Genomic DNA, 20,514 nt, shown 5'->3' on the forward strand with positions numbered 1-20,514 from the left:
CAGAGGCTAAATAAGGGCTTTTGATATGTCAGATAGCATTGACTTTAGGCCTTTGGCAGAATGGTGACAGAAAGATGTGAGGAACTGTATTATTTTCCATCTATGTGCACATCTCCCACCAGCTGCCTTATAGTAATAGGCTGTAGAAACCAACAATATAGGGTGTGGAGCCACAGCATCACACGACACATGTGGTTATAGAAGAGACTGTGTTAAAACCAGTCAGCAGCCTTGGGCTGGTGCACAGTGTACGGCAAGTCCTGGCTCTCCAAAAGGACGAATAAGCAGTGGCCTGTGCCATGGGAGAGCATGAGCAGCCACAGCTGGGAGCTGGCTGTCAGCAGGCAAAAGAACTCACTGTTCCACCGTAGTGAGACCAAATGAGTATTCACATAAAACTGAGAGTTCTCAGTGCATTCGTGCAGCACACGAATCAGCACATTGAAACTTGAATCCCTCTCAGAAATGAGAAAAGCTTAATGGCTGCTTTCTCATATCTTTATTTTGAGGGATTAAGACAAATTACTGCTAGTTAACACAGTAAGTCTAATTGTCCAGTAGAAACTATATGGAATGAAATTATTTATCCTTAGTTTCTTAAAAATTAACTTGTCGTTTAGCTTTAATAATTTCTGATAACAGAAGTATGGTAAGAATTGCATTCCAATCAACTTTTATTGTGACATTGCCCCTATTTATCATTTGTTTTCTTAATTTATTCACTCTCCATACGACATATCTGATGATAAAAGGAATGTCACACTGCTACTTCTTTTTGGCTGAAAGTTCATTTAACTAGATGCATGTTTTCGTGTACTGGTTTTATAGAGATATTAACTTACAAGAGGCTTGCCTTCACACCGCAGAGAAGAAGATTGTTTTTCTTACGGAAGAAAGTCCTCATCTGAATTGGATTGTCACCTTCTTAAGAGGTTCTTCCACTTTGTTTTCAAGCCGTCTTTCTTGACAGGTGGCTACTTTGTTCCAGTCAACACAGGAAAATTCCATCACAGATCTCGTCATTGCCCGCACTAAAACAGCATCTTCGGGGTTCTCAAACGGTACTCTGCAAAAAGAACAAACCAGTCCACATTATCAGATGTTTCCAGACTACTTTGGAGGTAATTCACTAGACCCGCTCTGTGCAGAAAGTGGTTAGAAGTCATAATGACACTAAGAGAGGGGATTTGAAAATCTTAAATAATTGGAAGAATTCCTTCTGTTTACCAATTTAAGAAAGCAAAACAAAATGAGAAAAGGTCAGAATCACAAGATTCTAATTAAAAAAAAAAAAAAGCCTAAGAATTATTTAAAATACATTTAGTAGACTTTCAAATGTTACTTTGTTTTCACTGCTTTTTTTTCCCCACAAAAATTGTTGTGTATTTTTAATACTCCGATTCAACGGAAATCGTAAAGATAATTTTATGATTTCATAGTGGCATGATACCCATTAACATAAATGCACATTTATTTCAATATATTTCAATATTTTATTTTAACTAGCCACCATGCAAATAGCCCTTCTCCAAGCTCTGAATCCAGACCACTGTGAGCTTGAGTTGTTCATGTGTCCTGCCCTGGCTGCAGTCTGGGAGAGAAAAGTGGCAGGTGCACAACATCGACAAAATTGACAAGGACTTTATGTTAAACCAAAATCTTTTCACTCTGATACAATATTAAAATCTGATCTTATAAGAACTTATTTCATAAAGATGTATTTGTAGCAACACACACCTAATGTAAACCTAATGTTTCCACTGAGTATAAGCCACTGTGTCATGACAAGGTACCTTGGCAAAGCCTCAGCATCTGCATAAGCTGGAGGAACCTTATCAATAAGAACAGCAAACTCCACTGAAAGCAGCTAAAAATTCATTTTTAAGCTTAAGTTAGTTTGATTGTAAAGAGCTGTATTCAAAGTGAGCAGCTGTATAAAATCAGACTGTTCAAGGATATCAACATATATAGGCTTTTATTATTTCCTTTAATAAATTTTTCAAATATTTTCACATGAAAAGCTAGAAACTAAAACCAAGCCTGATATCTAAAGTTTGTAAATTTACCCTTATAAAGATAGCATCTAAAAATGTCATCACATTAAAATGCAACCTTTATACTGCCTCAGTCCAGACACAGAGATAACAGAGATAAGTATTACATTTTTTTTCTATTATTTTGAAACCAAACAGAATAAAAGTAACAACAAGCGCAGACTAAAAAAGCTTCATTCCACCAGTCATAATATTTTCTGGAGTATGTATTTCTGAAAAGCCAGTCAGGAGAAAGTTTTCTGGGGCATAATGAGGAACAGCTATTCTGATGGCCTAATATTTAAAGCATGTTTTTTCTAGTGATCAGTATTTGATCTTATAAATAAATAGCATTTTTATATACCCATTTCCAAATGTGGAATCCCTTTCAATATTAAATTTCAGACAGCAGTGGGTAGGTTGTCTCATCAGAATCGTATAGAGTTGCAACTATGTTAAATACAAAGACCAGAAATGTTTTCAAAAGCTCATTTTTACTGGATGTTTTAGGTACAAGAAGAGGACATTAAGTAAATACTTCAGAGATGCGAAAGAAAGAAAATTTAAAAATTACTTACTTTTCGGTGTAATTTCCAGATTTCCAACCTATAACAAAAAGTTCAAATTAAGATATTAATGGCTGTACAGCCTTTTGATGAGCTGATCCTGATCCTAAATTACTTGTTCAAATGAACTGAAAAGTAGCAGATGATTTGAAATGTTCGAGATCATATTTTATTAAATCACTGGGGAAACGAGTATCTGTTGTTTTTGGGGGGCTTTTGGTGGGCTTTGTTGTTGTTGTTTGAGGGTTTTTGTGTTGCTTTGTTTTGTTTTTTGGTTTTGGTTTGGGTTTTTTTGTTTGGTTGGTTTTTTGGGTTTGTTTTGTTTTGTCTTGTTTTTTCTTTAAGTTTATGCAGCTCTTGTGTTTTATTTCCTGTAGGCATACATTTCCATGCATTTTTTTTCTTTAACAGAAAAATGATGCCACTGTCTATATATGTGAATGACTGCACGGTAGATATAAAGACAAATATATGCCTACTTTGACAGTTATCAGCAAAACAAATGTTATTAAATATGATTAAACTATCTTTTTTTTTCCCCAACCTTTTCAAAATTACACTACTTTCAGGTTTACTATTGTGATATATACATAAAAAACCAAATTCAGGTACTTTATTGCTGTTCTAAACTTTATCTACACTACCATTTAAAATGCTACCATTTCAGTCATCTATGCACAATATTGTTTTCCTTATCTTTAAAACATACAAAAAGCAGACAAGATTGTGTGGGATTTCAAGGTTTGTTCTGGATTGTGCTACAAGGCATAAGGTTCCAGGTGGTATTCGCTGTGCTTCTTGTGCCAGGATCATGCTGTCTTGCAGATCTGAGTCTAAGAACTCTTTAAAACTTACTTAATATGCTATTATAAGGCACCATGAAAATACTCTCAGCCTGGAAAGCATAAAAAACAAACTGCTTCCAAAACTAGGCAAGACGTGAAATTTAAAACATTATTTAGAAGAAAATACTTTCTTTGATAAATTATTTTATAAAAGCACTAGAGGGCATCAAAACTCTATGATGCTGATCACTGAGTGAGACAGCCTGGAAGTGTATTGAGAGGTTTTTAATTAAATAAAGGTAAAACCAAACATTGACAAGACACATATTGAAAAAAATGGATTTTTTTTTTGTTCAACTATCTTTACAGACAATTCTGTAACCACAGAGAGTGACTGGAATTTACTTGCCACAATACCCCTAGTAGAAGGACTCTGCCTGTTGCTGCTACTACTCCTTACTTTATGAAGCAACTTCATTGAGTTCCCAATGGATTTATACTTTATTACCAAAACCAATAACTTTTTATCAGATGAATGAAAATAATGTTTCCTAATTCAAATAATGTAAAAACGAATGCTTTTCCTTACATGATTATATATACCTGAGGGCACTGTCAGGCTCCTGCCTGGTTGAGCCCTGGCTCTGCGGGATCCCAACGGAGGCCCCAGGATTGTACTCACTCTCTTTCCAAAAGCTATTGGCAGCACCGCACAAGACCTTTCCTGGTTATAAAGATAAAGCGCTGACTCCCTTTCTCTTTGTGTAACTGCTGTTAAAAGGAATATTAAAAAAATTATTTTTTTTCTACTAATTTAAAGGTCTGCTATTATCTATCGACACGCAGAAGGTGATTTACTCTTTTTTTTGTTGTTGTTGTGCAGTTTTGTAACAATAGCAGTGTAAATCTGTGTAATTTGACAACTATTCAAAATGGGAACATGGAGTGATACTTTCTAAGGCTTTAGCGTGAAGCCCTGTCCAATAAAATAGTTTTTTGAGTGCCGTAGGATCAGAAGTTTCAAACCAAAAAACTAGAAAGCAAGACTTTTCATGCCCCTTAAATGGGATCTACTGCACAAGTCAGTAAAGATTGGGAAGTTTCTCTACAAATAGCAAAAAACAAGTCCTGATTCAAGGCCAGTTCAATTTCCACTGCTCAATTACAGTGAAAACTGTAGGAGTGCAATCAAAAGAAAAGCTTCAAATTTTCCTGCTTTGCACTTTAAGTAAAAAATAACTTCACATTTTAAACAAAGAATTTGAGAATATTAAGTCTCCAGTGGAAAAATAAGGAAAAATTATGCCATTGTCTATATATGTTAATGACTGCACAGTAGAGATAAATACAGTTGTATGCCTACTTTGATAATTATCAGCAAAACAAATAAACTATCAAATATTATTAACCTATCAAATAGGGGATTTTAACTTCAATGTCATGAACTGCATACCAATTTAGTACTTCAGCTGCGGAACAGAAGTGAGCTAAAGGTTTAGAACATATAACTAACTCTGGCAGACGCATTTTTCATTCAGGGAAGTTTTAAAGTCATGGTGTCTAGGGGGCCAATTAGGAAGGAACTGCCATTGTCACGCCTGGAGGTAACAGGAGTGCGGGCACATGTCTTGTGTAAAGGCGACAGCCAGGACTATGCTGTGGTAATGTCCCACAGATGGTGGAGAAGCTTTGTAATGTTAGAGAAATAGTTCACTAAATAGAAAGGCCAGGGTACAGCTTGATAACAAGTTAATGCCTCAAGTCTTAATCCAGGACTGATTACAGTATAACTGTATTTAGGGGATTTAAGTCTAGGAAGTTTTATGGAAGTGTTTCTAGAGCTGTAAATGCAACACATATTTTCCAGCACATTAAGCTTGAGTCACAGCTCCCTAGTCAAAAACTATCATTAGTAAAATAGCCTGACAGACGTGCTAAGCACATGTAACACGAGATCAGATATCCAAGAGACTGGAGGTACCACTGCAAAACGAATGCGTAAGCGAAGGGCCGTGCGGTCAGATCCAGCAGCTCCTCACCAACCCCTGACATGTGCTGTGGCATTTCCACCAGCTTTCCTGTGTGACGGAGCCACAGGGTTTGCCCATCCCTGCATCTGTCCTGCAGCTGCCTTGCTCAGGTCCTGCATCCTCATTCTCCTCGAGAGCGAGTTTTCAAGATTCCATTATTTTTCCTTGCTACTTTCTTATGAGGTAAAGCTGGGGTAGGAATCGACACCTTCTTCAGTGCTCTTCAGTAATTTTCAGTCCTCCTGCCAATCACATAGCTCTCCAAAAGACAGAAATCACCAAAGTTGATTTTCTGGGTCCACTGTGGCATATTTATAGGTTGACTGGTTTATCATCTGGTTATTCTTAAGGCTTTTTTGTCCCCTGCAGAATTTACAGTAGACAAGCCATGAAAGATCTCCTGATGATTTACAAAGACTTATATTTCAAAGTCTGGTCACCATGTACTTAATCAAGAAATGTGCATACAGCTATTTAAACTGTACAGAAACATGTAGGTAGTTGAGGATATTATCCATATCTAAGTAAAGACGCTCACTTGTGTGAATATGCCAGTTTGGAATATTGTGTCCAGTTCTGGGCCCCTCAGTTCAAGGAGGACAGGGAAACGCTGGAGAGAGTCCAGCGCAGGGCAACAAAGATGATTAAGGGAGTGGAGCATCTCCCTTATGAGGAAAGGCTGAGGGAGCTGGGTCTCTTTAGCTTGGAGAGGAGGAGACTGAGGGGTGACCTCATTAATGTTTATAAATATATAAAGGGTGAGTGTCATGAGGATGGAGCCAGGCTCTTCTCAGTGACAACCAAGGGTAAGACAAGGGGTAATGGGTTCAAACGGGAACACAAGAGGTTCCACTTGAACATGAGAAGAAACTTCTTCTCATTAAGGGTAACAGAACACTGGAACAGGCTGCCCAGGGGGGTTGTGGAGTCTCCTACTCTGGAGACATTCAAAACCCACCTGGACACGTTCCTGTGTAACCTCGTCTAGGTGTTCCTGCTCTGGCAGGGGGATTGGACTAGATGATCTTTTGAGGTCCCTTCCAATCCCTGACATTCTGCGATTCTGTGAATGCACAAATGTAGGTACATGTTTCTAAGGACAGGCTTTTAGCTGCCTCACTCTTAAATATATAGACCAAGAGACAAGATAAACATGCACAATTTAAATAGAAAAAGACAGAGATCAAAAGCATTTGACAAAGTAAACTCTTTATGCAATGCAAACTCTATTTGCTTGACAAATCTTGCAAAAAATGGTATCTGTTCAGTAGACCTTTTGCTGTATCAACAAATGCATACAAAAGAACAGGCAAGATTAAATCACCTTTTTTTCCAAACTGATTAAAATCAAAAGCAACTGTCAATGCCTTGTGAGAAGGGGAAAGCAATCCTTACCCTTCCTGTCAAGGAGCTGCACTGAAGGGAGTGCATGTATCACATACAGCCGGTAGTCTGCGTCTTGTGCCAGAGGGTTATGGAATAGGTCTGCAAAACGTATACAGAAAAAAAAACAAACATCATCACAAAAAACAAACCTTGAATTATTAAACTCAGGTTGTTCTTATGCTGGGTAAACCAAGCACAGGCTCTTTACACATGCAAAATTACCCAACTAAACACAGACTGCAAGAATTGGCTTCTTGCAGAGTATGCAAAACACCACAGGCAAGAACTGAGTAAAGGTGCCATCGTGTGCTCCAAACCTTTGAAGGTTTTTTTTCTATTTTTTATGATATACAGACAAAACCACTAAGCGTTTGCTGTTAGTTTTCTTATGTATTATTAGAAGATGCTTATTTTAAATAATAGCAGTGTTTTAGGTGTGACAGCTTAAAGACACAAACTTTGTAGGGAGAGCGAGTTATTAAAAGCATAAGAGATTTAGGACACCTAAGGCTTTATCACAGGTGATATGAAGTTTTTATCCCGTAGACACAATATAAAATGTAAATACCCCATTTTCTGATGTTTTGACAGATGATGAGTTTGAAAACTCAAGAAACATAAAATGTTTAAAAGCACCTACGTTTCTGAGTACCTGGGTCCTACTAACTTATATTGAGACTTGAGGTACTAAGATCCAACAGCCCATTAGCAACTTAACTAAAATACTTTCATTCAGGTTCACATTACCTGAATAACGAAACCTTTGCACCACAGAGACAGGTATCAATGCTGTGTTGTTGCTTGGCCAGATGTAGAACATCTGCCTAGCTGACATGCCACATTAGTGTGTTTCATGAGAGTGATATCTGAGTTTGATTAAAATAGAAATGGGCCCATTCCCATATCAGTTAACAAACAAATGTTGTTGGGCATTGTTGTGTTTTGTTTTTAAAATGAAAATATAATAATGCTACTTTTCTACTTATACAAATGCTGTTCTTCTGAGACAGTAAAAATAATGAGGAGGCTGCTACCCTGAGATCAGAGAAGAGAAAAAGAAATCTTAAATTAATAATTTTGACAACTTCTACCAAGATCTACACTGGTCTGATTTTCTCTTTTTGAGGAGAGGCTGTGGCTAATATTCACTCCAGGGTAAAAATCCTGTTATATGTAATTTTAGCAGTTTAGGGAAGGAAAAGATGGTATTACAGAAGCAAAAAAAGAGATACTAGAAGAAGAAAAAAGTCTGGAAATATTCCATACAGACTTGTAAACTACAAGATGCCATTTCATGTTTTTCAGGATAAGTATGACTGCCAAAGAAAGCTCAGTGCTTGATGCCATTTAGCAGTTATTTTGAGGGTGCAGTAAGGCTGGAATGGGCATTAGTATCTCCTACACAGAAAAAAAGCCTTTTCATATATTCAGAGGAGAACTTAAAATACTTTTATTCTTAAAAAAAAAATAAATCAAAAATCATTGTACAAGTAGCAAGAGACCCACATGGTGGCAGCAAAAGAAAGTTCAATTTTCACCAAACAACACAGTGTATAGCAATTTTTTCTATTAAGTGTTGATCAGAAAGAATATTATGTATATATCTGGTCAGTTCTTGAGCCAAGAAAATATGATATGCATTCCAGAAAGAAAAATGTTTTGGAAAGATCTCTAAAAGCAGGTACATTTGGTAGTGGAATGGAATGAAGATTGAAGAGAGACTTTTCCAAGGTACACACCAGGGTCAATACGAAGTACTTGTGGTTCTGGATGCTACTTGGAGCATGTCTCCTCTCATCAACACTGATTTGTAGGTTTATTTTTGAGTATATGATTTTTTTCTACTGTTCATTCTTACAATAAATCCAACCACTGTATGGATCAAGAGGGTCTTATTTCACAAAACATCTGGGATCAATTCTTGGCTCTGCTATCTACTTTCTTGTCAATATCATGCAATTTTATGTCTAGAAATTAGGGATAATGCTTTCTCCCTCCACAGCTTTGTCTGTTTTCTCTATTTGGAGCGCAGGAAAACAGTGTGCCTAACCCACATGGGGCAGAAAGGAGCTAATGTTGTAGAAACATATTGAAGAACAAAAGCAGTTTTCTGAGGTCTAGCAGCAAGATGTTATCAGCTGTGGATAATAAATCAGTTGAGGCAATTTACAGAGTACGTAACAAAAATCTTGGATTCCAAAAAGGAGATGTGAGCACAAGGTGAGCCCACAAAGAAACCCTTCATATGTCCCAAAAGGCAGCAGTTGTGAGCAACCCACTCAGTAAATCTTTAGAAGCTGAGTGCCTTCCTTAAACGCCTGCTGAAGAATGGTGGTGTGCTACAAATCCGGTGCAGGGCAGTGACTAAATATCACAAGACAGCCTTAAGGAAGATAAATGCAATGTTTTGGCAGCTGGGTGCTGCTTCTGAAGTGAACAATAATAGTGTATTAGACTGCTGCATTTCAATAGTTCTAATGTGCCCAAGAGCTACAAAATAATAAAATCTTATTATGCATCCAAAAGTTCTGTTGAAAGCTAGCAAGTGTATTTTTTTTAAATCAGATTGTCCAGCAATAAAAGAGATCTATGTCATAACACTGAGAACTCTCCCATTCCCAAAACAGTTTTTCTTTGATAAAGGTTAATTATGAGCGCAGCCCTTTTCAAAGCTACAGTGTGCAAATTCTGCACCCATTTCCCATTTCTGAATATTGCAAGTAGGCAAATAAATTATACAGTAATATGGTAAGATATATAGGATATGACTTTGAAATTTTATTTTGTTCACTTATTGCTGTCATTTACTTCAAATAGGACAATGCCTTTTATTGAATGAATAGAATCCTGTTAATTTAAAACTCATTATTATGAAGTCTCTTTGAAACAAACACATTGACAATTTTTTCATTACTGCAAAGGTCAAAAAAAGAATTCCTATGAAGTTAAGGTTATTAAGGTTATTAAGTTTCTTCCACTGATTAGCATTTACTTTTATATCTTTGAACTAAAGAACAATTTTTTTCATTAGGGTATATTAGTAGATCTATATATTGTTTGACAGTTCTCTTAAACACTTGTGTTTCTATGGTGGTGGCTAGTCCAGTATGCACCCAGTTTTCACTATGTTTTTGTGACTGCCATTTATAATAACTCAGCAGCACTTTAACTATCTGCTGTTTGTCTTTATTTCCCACAGATGGTTGCAACACGTACAACAAACTCCCAGTGCCTGCTGAAGCCCCCTATTAATTGGTAGGGCTATAACATTAGACTCAAGTGACTGCACCATTCATACACAGGATGTCTGTCCAGACTTTGCCTAATCACTTCCAACAACTGCATTCTTAAGCAGACAATTTTTTTCAATCCTGCATATAATGAAAAAAAATTACAATAATTTGGCTGCATGTTCTCTTCCTAAACACTTGATTTGTTTTTTAATTTTTGTCCCAGTGTCAAGTTCAATTAAAAGTGTACTTTTCAAGCCATATTTTCCTTTCCTGCAATCAGACATTCCATTTTTTGATTGCATAAGGAGGTAATGGCTTGATGACATTCACCTCCACTGATTATGTCACTAAGACGTGAAACTTGTTTCCTGTTTTCTCAAAGTACTGAGCGTCTGGAATGACCTATGGTGACATTCTTTGAGGAACCATGGAAAAAGACACTTTCAGTTTCAGTAGGTTAATAGCATATAATCCTACTTTCCTGGAGGCTAATTCTTACACCACAACTTAGTGGCGCCAACACTGTCTTGTATAACTTCATTTGAAATTTCAGAGTCTAAGCTACTTTCATTTCCAGACAGTATATCAGAAAGCATGCTACTTAATAGATATTGTTATATTTAATATCTAAAGTATATTTATTCTTAGGCTCTAGAAATCCACACAGTATGCCAAAAAGGTGCAGAAAGTTGTATGAACAGCAGAATTAATGAGGCAGGACTTTAGGTTCTATAACCTATCACTCACACTCTCAACAGCAATAACACCCGTTTTTCAGCTTCCTTCACCTCTGTGATAATCTTGCTCTACTCCCATGTTCCCTTACAAAAAGGTAGCAGTAAACTGCTTTGAGTGCCTCCAAGCTACTCCTCCAGGAGACGGGCCAGCCAGCAGCCAAAAAGAGTGAACTTCTGAAGGCATTTGGCGGTTTTTTCTTAGCTGAGGTACTCTCTATGGAATTTTCATGAGTTAGAGATCTCTTTCGTCTGTCAAATTTGGTTGCAACTGATATTTAGTTTCAAAAGCTACTGGCAAATGATGTGGAAACAGACAAGAAACATCCTGATAAAAAACACTAAAAAACTACTGCTCAGTGTTCTGCAAAATAAAATAAGGTATTACTTAGGGTATGCAAGCTTATCTTTCCTTTCAGTTCCTTCACCGTTTCGACAAGTTTTTGTAACTGGTTGTCGTGAAGAAACACAATCTGTAACGCACATAAATGTTTCAGAGCACCTGAAATAAAATGAAAAGCAATTAATTATTCTCACCATACCTGACTGCCTCTATTTGATAATTACTTTGTTATGCTGCACACTGAATTTGATATTCTAGTTATACATCTCTGCCTTTTGGTAACACCTCGCATGAGATTAGTAAACCAGAAAGAAATTGTCAGAGATTGCAATATGCCTTTTGTCTTTCTAGTCACGTCCTTTGAACATATGCCTAACTTTTTTCATCTCAGTTCCTTCCATTTGTCCCCATCACCCTTGCTTCAACAAATCAACATCAACTGTATCCTCTCTTCTTCCTCCCCTCCTTCTTCCTATATCCCAGTAAACTTTGATTAATTCATCTTCACTTCCTTTTACCCTTGCCTAATATGACCTTTGTCTCACAAACAATAATATATCCCTAATACCACCTTTGCGTCACAAGCAATAAATAGTGATTTCCTTAGAAAATAGTTCCAGTTCAAATAATTATTAATGTATTAAAAAGTTATTACAAAATATTGTCATGGCTGACCCAGACTATGTGTTCACATCCTCATACCACACCAGGCATAGATATCACATTTTCCAAATTCTGCGCAGTATTTCTCATCTACATTTCTCTACTAATGATACTTGGCCCTTCCGGTTGCCCAGATCTTATCTTCAGTATTATCACTTGTGCCCATATGTTTGTTTCTTTCAAACATTCTTTTTATCTCAAAATCTGACAGGAAGTAATCAACATCATTTATCATCCCAACATTTTATAGGGACAGAGAAAAGTAAAATATTAACATTTAAAATATTTAGAATATATACAAATTTATTATGCTTTGGCTTCTTCATTTACAAATTCACTAGTCTGGTACAGCCACTTTAATATACAAGAGCAAGCAAAACTGAAATAGAAGTGTAAGAGAAATGTAATTTTACAACAAAAGTTTTGAGTAACTTTGCAAGATACTTCTGATTATAAAAATAACTATATCTTAAAGAAACTGCAGAGCCTTAGTGACTACCTTACAAGTGGGACAACTTACTCATCTATTACCCTTTTATTTTCATGTTAGGTCTGTCAGCACTGCTATCAGTTTTACATCATACAAACATAAATGGCTATCAAAAGGTTCTTCTATCGGCTTACAGGGTACCTGGTCAGCAAGAGAACTACAAATCATTATGTAAAAAGGGCTCTGCATGTTTATTTTCAATACAAAATATAGTAATGTAAGATCAAAAATATTTTACAATTGCTTGACGTTAAAGTGAATGACATCTCATCCCTTAGACCAGGATAAAAATATCACATTATTGCCACTCAAGCATGCTGGAACAATTAAATATCTAAGAAAATAATTAACATGTATTGTTATTCATACACAGGAGCTTTCAACCATTAAATTACTTGCTGTTATCCACTTTTATAAATTTGAATGCCAATGGACAGTGTAGGCCTCTGCTCAACACTCTAAAAAGGGAGGGTTGGTACCTGATATATCTGTCAGTTCGTTATGGTTGAGATAGAGTTCAGTCAAGCAGTAGTTTTTGGTCAAGAAAGTTAAATCTTGGATCTGAAATTAAATTTAGGAAAACTGTTATATGCCAGTATAAATTTGACTTTGGAGAATATAAACATGCTCTCTTGAAAACTGTTTAACTATAGGTAGTTTCTTACATTTCTGTTGAAGGCTTTTGGTTTAAGGATTCTCTTGACAGCTAAACATTCTACAAATTAAAAAATCCTGTTCTTCACAATGATTATTGTACCTTATGTAGTGAAAAGGCCCCCCCACACCTACTGTGTATAGCGGTGTTTCTCTATCTTTGACACGTTTGGAGTGTTTTAGGATACTCTGGAATTTATTTTCTGTGATAGAATTATTATGATGCATTTTTACACAAAGAAAAAAATATCTCAAATCTTCTGAGTTCAGAAAAATATGCTCCCCCTATTACAGCATTTAGCTAAGATCTCTCCTAAGGAAAGCCACTGAGCGGCTTGTTCACAGAAATTATATAGACCAACTGAAGAATGCTCATTGTTACTGCTTAGGTAGGAAGGTAAGATCTGTGCAAAAATCAGATCTATTTATCTTTTATGGTCAGTAAGATTAGTTCTGTTTAGTCATTATGCCATTTCCTCTTATTCTTTAGTGTCCTTTAGAAATACTAGGGAAAGCCTTACCATACCTGTGATTTTAGTTCAAGTTTTTAATGTATCCATATTTTTGCCTTTTTTCTTTTTTTTTAAATAGTTGGACACCCACAGGACTTTCAAATAAGTCAACATAAGATGGTCTATAATTGATGTTAGCCTGGGGCAGCAGATATACATACACTTGTAAGTGATATGGAATGTACATTTATTTTTTTTCTGTTGCTCACAGAGCTACTTATTTATAAGCAACTCTGGTGTTTAAGAACTTGAGCCCATTGTGAAAGCCATGTAAATTACTGTACAGTAAGATATTTAAAAGTGGGTTATAAATTTGTAGTTATTATCACTTTTCTTGCATTTTAATTACCAGTGGTTCATGGTGAAGGTTTGGATTCAATTCAACCATTTAATAATGGTTGGCTATGTATTTGGAGATTTCCAAATAAGCTAATCCTATTGTCAAGAAGATGATTTTATGTAAGGTGTAATGTGCTTAGGCTTGGCTAGAAGCTGTAGTGTTTGGAGATTTTGACAGAGCACTGTCTTAAAAGTCCTACAGTATAGTCCTACATAACTATGATAATCTGGTTTTGCACAGATGCAGAAAGTAAGACACATGGTTTGTGTGACTGATTTAGGACCACACAGTGCATTGGAAGCAAAAGAAATTAATGTGGCCTAATGTCATACTCTAACCACTTGCCTGTGAATCTCTCTGAAGTTTAACATGTTTATGTGACACAACAGCCTGCATTGACAGAAGACACCTCACCAACCCCAGCATTTCAGTGACTCTTTTTGTGCACAGGGAGAAGCACATTTGAAGGAGTTACACGTCACTCTTGTGTGCATGAGGGAAAAAAAGAGCCTCACTTCACCCACCAGCCCGCCAGGAAATAAAACTATGCATGTCTGCAAGGGCATAAAAAAAAAAAAAGAGCTACACATTTTCTGGGGTCCACTCCTTTCCTGGAAAACCAGGAAGGCCAGAAGTTGTTATAAGAACACCCCACAGCTGTATCACTCCTCAGTCTGTTCCAAGAGCTGCCCACTCATGGGCAGGGTATTCTTGCTATGAGTTCCACTGGAAACTGCTGTCCCAGACCCCAGGTATTGGTATGCAATCAGGAAATTTTGCCAGTAACTTAGTTTTAAATATGCTCAATCTTTCTTTAATCGCTAAGGTGTTAGCACAACACCTCAGCTTCTTAAATACACAAAATTTACAAATGTGATGTGAATCCAAAGGAAAATATATCAGCTTATACTCTGTAATGTAAAACAAATACTGTTTCTTCAAAACTGTCATATTTAAATCAGTTGAATTTGCCTGGAAATTTAAAATAATTTATTATCTTGACAATTACATAATACTTTATGTTAGAAAAATCATTAAATATTAGTCAGGGAGTATAGTTGAATTGTTCTACTCTTTAAAGGAATACCTTATTACCTTATTGTTGTTAATCCACAAATACCGTAACCTGTGAAACCGTGAAAGACTTGGGATACTTCTTAGTCCTCTGGTGGAAGAAAAACAACAAATTTTTTAACATTAATGGTGCTTAATCACTTTATACACAGTGGGGATTGGACTAGATGATCTTTTGAGGTCCCTTCCAATCCCAAACATACTGTGATATTGTGATACATAATATTACCCAAGCACTAAAAAGCCACACTTCTGTAGAAATCATAGCAGAGAAAGACACAAAGAAGAAGATGGCAGTGTAAGCATTCTACACACCTGAAAGCATAACAAAGCAGCAGGTGGTAAAGACATGGGAACAAACCAAGTGATAGATTATTTTTGTTTCCATAACAGCTTTTATTTTCCCATGGAGTATGAGTCCTGTGTATTTTTCCGTTTGTAGAAACTGCTCAGAACACAGGAGAGGTTTGGTATCCTGGGGACATAAATCTAAAAGGAAAATTGCACAGCAATGTACATTGCTTGTTATTTTTCATAGCAGTGTATATTGTGAAATCTCTTGCTCTATTTTCACCCCTCTTCTCTCCTGTCCTGACATAAACTTGGTATGTACTCATATTCACTAACAGTCTTGTTTTAAGTCAAACTGCACATCCACTGAAGCTGGAACTATCTCCTGTGTGCTGGCAAGGTTTTTTGTTTAATTGCGTATCTAGCACTTGGAGATTGCTAATGCACTATAAATAAAAAATTACCTACTACCCAGAGAATATTAGTGAGCTGCCAAGTAATTTTCACTAATTGGTCCTCCTTATTTTTCATTGCTTTAAAGAAATGTTCTTGATTTCCTCTAGAATAATTATAGATGACCTTTACATGATGAATTTTAATTGACTTAATAAAACTTTTCTTGTGGATTTTAACATGTTGCAAGACTGGGGCCAGTGTTTCAGAAAGAACTAACACAATTGATAAAAATTAACCTCACATCATGAGCCTAAAATGATCTGCTTGTTTTCCAACTGTGAAGCCTAGCCTCTAGATTCCCATGTTTTTGAACTGTTTATTTGGCTTTCTCAAATAATCCATAAAAAATGAACCCTGCAAATACATATGTATCTGTTTATTGTCACAAGTAACCAGAATATACATTGCTGCAAGTAGTACAAGTCAAGCAGATGAGAGCTGACAGGACATAAAAGAGCTAGCATCTAATTCTTCTGTATAGTTCTACCTGTACACCCCTGAACTATTTTTCAGGTAGCAAAATTTCCTCATATTCTTTGTCACTGCCATTCTACACCTAGTTTATAGGTTTACGTTTTAATTGGCTTTACTCTCTCTCTAGTAACAGCCTCATCTTGACTCCCTCCAAGACTTCCAAGCCTTGATCTGTTGTGGTGTGTGTTGTTTTTGTTTGTTTGTTGGTTTTTCTCTGGTATTAAGGCATTTAATTTGCCTCAGGTAGAGCTTAATTCCTCTAACATTTTAAAAGAGCCTGTCCCTTTCTGCACGCCTTCCAGACTTTGTGTGTCTCTTACAAACTTATCTTTTCTGGCCTGCAGTGCTCTTTTCCTACCCACTGCTAAGTTAATCGGTTTTACTAGGATGACAACTCTCAGTGTCCAGAACTATATATTTTCATGTCCATTTATCAGTAGTAGTTTAAAAAATAGAATCTCATTCTCTCTAATTTGATTGACTTATTATTTTTTCATTTTCTTATTTTAGCCAACAGAAAATTATGTCAAACCAACAGTTAAGGAGGCATGATCTGATAGTGAGATTGGCTGAAATTCAAGGCTTATATGCACTGATATAGAATAAAAGGAATTCACTTCTCTCCAGTCATCAAAGAAGCCAGCTTGCATCATCGTTCTCAAATGGTTTCATGGGAAGACAGATCACTTCTCTATCTGCCATCTGAACATTTCTTTTTATTCCATACCAAAAAAAGAAGTCAAAGCCAGTGAGTACTTAAAATCAGAACATACACCTATTAAGACTGTATACACAGTCTTAACTCTTTTACACATATGCATTACAATAATTTTCTTGTATTGTTTAGAAAAATATATACGCATCTTGTAGTTTTCTCTTTATTTAAACTTTGCCTTTAGATTGTGATTTCTTCTTTCTAAAATGCATATTTTAATAATTTTGAGAGTAACTCTGTTTTACAGTTTCTTTTCACAAAGCATCAAATACTTTGAGTGTAAATCAGGAGATAGGGAAGGAAATTAAAGATACCAGTGGACACACTTAAGACTTTCAAGATTACTTGATTTCTATAATATTAAACACAGGCTAGACAACACTGAAATCCTTTAACACCTCTCTTTTGCACTCATAAGACCTAGAGACCTTGAAAACTTTGTCCCTGAATTATCAGACTACATTAGTTCTTTATATATTATATCAACCGTACAAACACGAGACAGAGTTGTGAGGCTGCAGACAGGTATGCAACACTTGGAATTATGCCCTGGCCAGAAATTCAAGGCATGCTTTTCAAAAACTTTGAAGTATGCCCTGTCACGTCTCCATCTTTCTATGGTAGCCTCTCAGCATGTTCGTTCTCCAGTTTACAGCCCTATCAACCTAGATCACCCACAGGCTCATGAAAGCTTTGCCTTCCTTCACTTACCATTGTTTCTTCTTCTCATCTGCCCTACATCTTAGGCTGTTTCATAAAGCTCTAAGAGGAGATCAGGTCTCTGATCAGTACTGCCAGACCCAAACAAGTGTTCTTGTGCTCACTTCATATTGCCCTGCCCTCCCTTCAATTCTTAATGGTAGAGACGCAGGTAATTTCAAAGGTGCTACCAATGAGTTTTACTGTTGCAATAACAGATTTCTCCAGGGAGGTCAGAAATTTGGCAGTTTGTAAGACTGGGCAGGTCCTGTGTTTTTTCATTTGCGTTCTTGAGACTCTTTTCCACCCAGCCTTAGGAGCCAGTTACAACAGGCAGAGATCGGCCCATTAAGCCTCACTTCTCTGCTCCCTGTGGTAGAAGTTCATGCACAACTCTCTGAACTTACAGACCCTCGAGCAATCCCGGGCTGCTGGAGAAGGATTGTGTGTCTGGGGCTGAGGCAGTTAACTATTAATACTTCACTGTGAGTGTAGCTCTGCTCTGTATGACAGCATATCTTCACCATTTCTTCCTACACAACATATACGGACTAGGTATAAGTGTGATTTACCGATGTTTCACATATAAATGATGTTCAGAGAGCATCTAATACAGAAAGCACTATGACAGGCTAGCATTAACTGTGTGCTCTACTTTTAGTAAAAGCCAAACAGAAAAACATATTTTACTTACTGTCCAGCCAGATACAATATTGAGACATCTGTGTTCCTCTTAATGCCGCAGATCTTCAGCTGTTTTTCTACTGCCTGACAACATACAGTACATTTGTCAGTATAGCACACTGCATAATCATAGATTAATTACAATGTATGCATATTGTGTCTAAATTAATATGCACACCAAAATTAATATATGTGTCATGGCATCTTGCAAACGATAATGTAGTCTAAGAGAGATAAAGAGATATTAAATTAGCAGTCTTTATTTTAAACTGATAAAAATACCCCAACAATTATGTTACACTTGCATTAATTTTCTTTTCCTGTGGAGAACCATAGCTCATAGAAATGAAGTAAAAAAGTAATGTCTGTTTACTGGAGAATGAGCTTGTCACTCAGGTCAGTACATGTGATCAACAAGAAAACTGCTAACCTCACAATACAGTTGCAACTTTATTTTATGCAACTTTATGTACACGGCGTTTTAAAATTATGCATCAAGAAAACTCTGCTTGTACATTTAATGTTGAAAAATGTAGACAGAATTTTATTTTCAGAGTATATTACTGATGTCCTATAATTTGTAAAAGCAATGAATGCTAGTAGCATAAGGATTATGGATCTTGGTTACTAGTGGTTGATAAAAAGTAAAATGTCTGTCAGAAAAAAAAAAAAAAAAGTTGTACTACACAAGTTATCATGTCCAGATATGGTTAAGATCACTATTGTTTTAAACACAAAATTGGTACAATTATGCAAATACAAAATGGCTTGGAAGCACTGATGGGCATGTCTAGAATGGTTTCTATTGGATGCACAGTAACTCCAGCGTGTTCTGGATGTATTGAACATACATAAAATAACCATGGGTGCACTTGCAGATGTGCTGGACCTGCAGCACTTTCTGTACAGAAGCAAGAAGGAACTCGGGACACCCAGACCAGCCACTTACTCCACAAGCTGATGTTGGGACAGGGGCCGCTTGCCCAGGAACTCGGTGCAGCCAGCAGCCTGGCGGCAGCTGTCAGGCACGGAAAAAAACAACTATGACAAATAGCCGTTATTTTTCTTTCTACACAAACAAAACCTGCAGACAGAACCAGAGGTGCCGTCTGGAGAACAGCAGCTGTGCCACAGCCCCGCCGGGTCAGTGTCTGTCCCCACCAGAAGGCGGCCTCAAGTTGTGCCAGGGGAGGTTTAGATTGGATATTAGGAAAAAATTCTTCACGGAAAGGGTTGTCAGGCATTGGAACACGCTGCCCAGGGAAGTGGTGGAGTCACCATCCCTGGAGGTGCTTAAACGTGTCTAGACGAGGTTCTTAGGGACATGGTTTCGTGCTGGAGTTAGGTTATGGTTGGAGTTGATAATCCTGAGGGTCTCTTCCAACTGAAATGATTCTATGACTCTATAAGGTGTGGGCAGCCAGCCGTGCCCATAAGAACACATCCGCCACAGGAACAGTGACCCCAGACGCTGCGTCCGACAGTCACACCTGAAACGGCTGCTTCCCAAGAGCTGCACTTGTCAAACCCCATTCTCTGAGATCGCCTCACACCCCCACTCCCCGGGAGCCTCCTTCCCAGCCAGCCCTGGCTCTCCCCACGCTGCCCTGCGGCGGCCCCGTCAGGGCCCCCGCCACTCCCAGGGTGCTCCCGGCCAAATCCTTCCCACCGAGGTTAGCTGCCTCGGGGGAGCGGAGCCACCCGCTGCCGCCCCAGGCCGGCCGGGGGTGTCCAGGCCGGCCCGCGCTTCCAGGCCGAGCCGGGGAGGTGAGCTCTTTCCGCCGCCGCGGGAGGACCCAAGCAGGCCCCTGTTCGGCTTGCAGCACCGAGTTCGCAGCGCGCCTCCACGCCCCCGGCCCGGCAGAGCGAGGGGGCGAGACCGGCGCCGCCCGCTTGCGGAGCCGGGCCGGGGGCGCTGCGGAGGCGGACAGGCTCCGAGGGGCCGCGCCAGGGGCGGCCGTAGCGCAGGGCGGAAGGCGGGGAGCGGCGCAGGGCGCGGTGAGGGGAGCGGCCGCTGCTGCGCTCACCTGCACACCGGCCCTGGCGGCTGCCGCCATTTTAGAGCCCGTTCCCAGGCGGCCGGGGAAGGAGCGCGAGCCGCGGCGGTGACAGAGGCAGCGGGGCCGGCCTGGCCCCAGCGCTCCCTTTAACACCGAAATGGAGCCTGAGCCTCCGCTGGGCAGCCCGCACCTGGGCTGCGCTGCGCACAGCACTTCGTCCTGCGGGAGAGCCGGGACGGCTGAGGGCGATGGGACAGACCCGCGCTACCTCTGGGGCCTGTTGTTCACAATCCTGGAAGATTGTGGCTGCCCTGTTTTGTTTTTAAAGCTACATTTTTTGTGTGGGTTTGTG

The 20,514-nt window shown here is 38.3% G+C and overlaps 1 protein-coding gene across 1 annotated transcript; it reads right to left on the minus strand.

Annotated features, from left to right (window-relative positions):
- Positions 1-709: 709 nt before the first annotated feature.
- On the minus strand, positions 710-20,219 carry LRRC72 (leucine rich repeat containing 72). Its single transcript, XM_071805513.1, has 10 exons — positions 19,716-20,219; positions 19,024-19,180; positions 18,173-18,281; positions 14,865-14,934; positions 12,743-12,824; positions 11,156-11,269; positions 6,810-6,899; positions 3,988-4,155; positions 2,612-2,639; positions 710-1,066 (listed from the first exon to the last, which is right to left on the minus strand). The coding sequence occupies exons 1-10, from the start codon at positions 20,217-20,219 to the stop codon at positions 901-903; spliced, it is 1,488 nt and encodes a 495-aa protein (XP_071661614.1). The 3' UTR covers positions 710-900.
- Between the last annotated feature and the right edge of the window lie 295 nt (positions 20,220-20,514).

Source organism: Patagioenas fasciata, chromosome 2 (assembly GCF_037038585.1).
Source record: "Patagioenas fasciata isolate bPatFas1 chromosome 2, bPatFas1.hap1, whole genome shotgun sequence".
Taxonomy (NCBI): Eukaryota; Metazoa; Chordata; class Aves; order Columbiformes; family Columbidae; genus Patagioenas; species Patagioenas fasciata.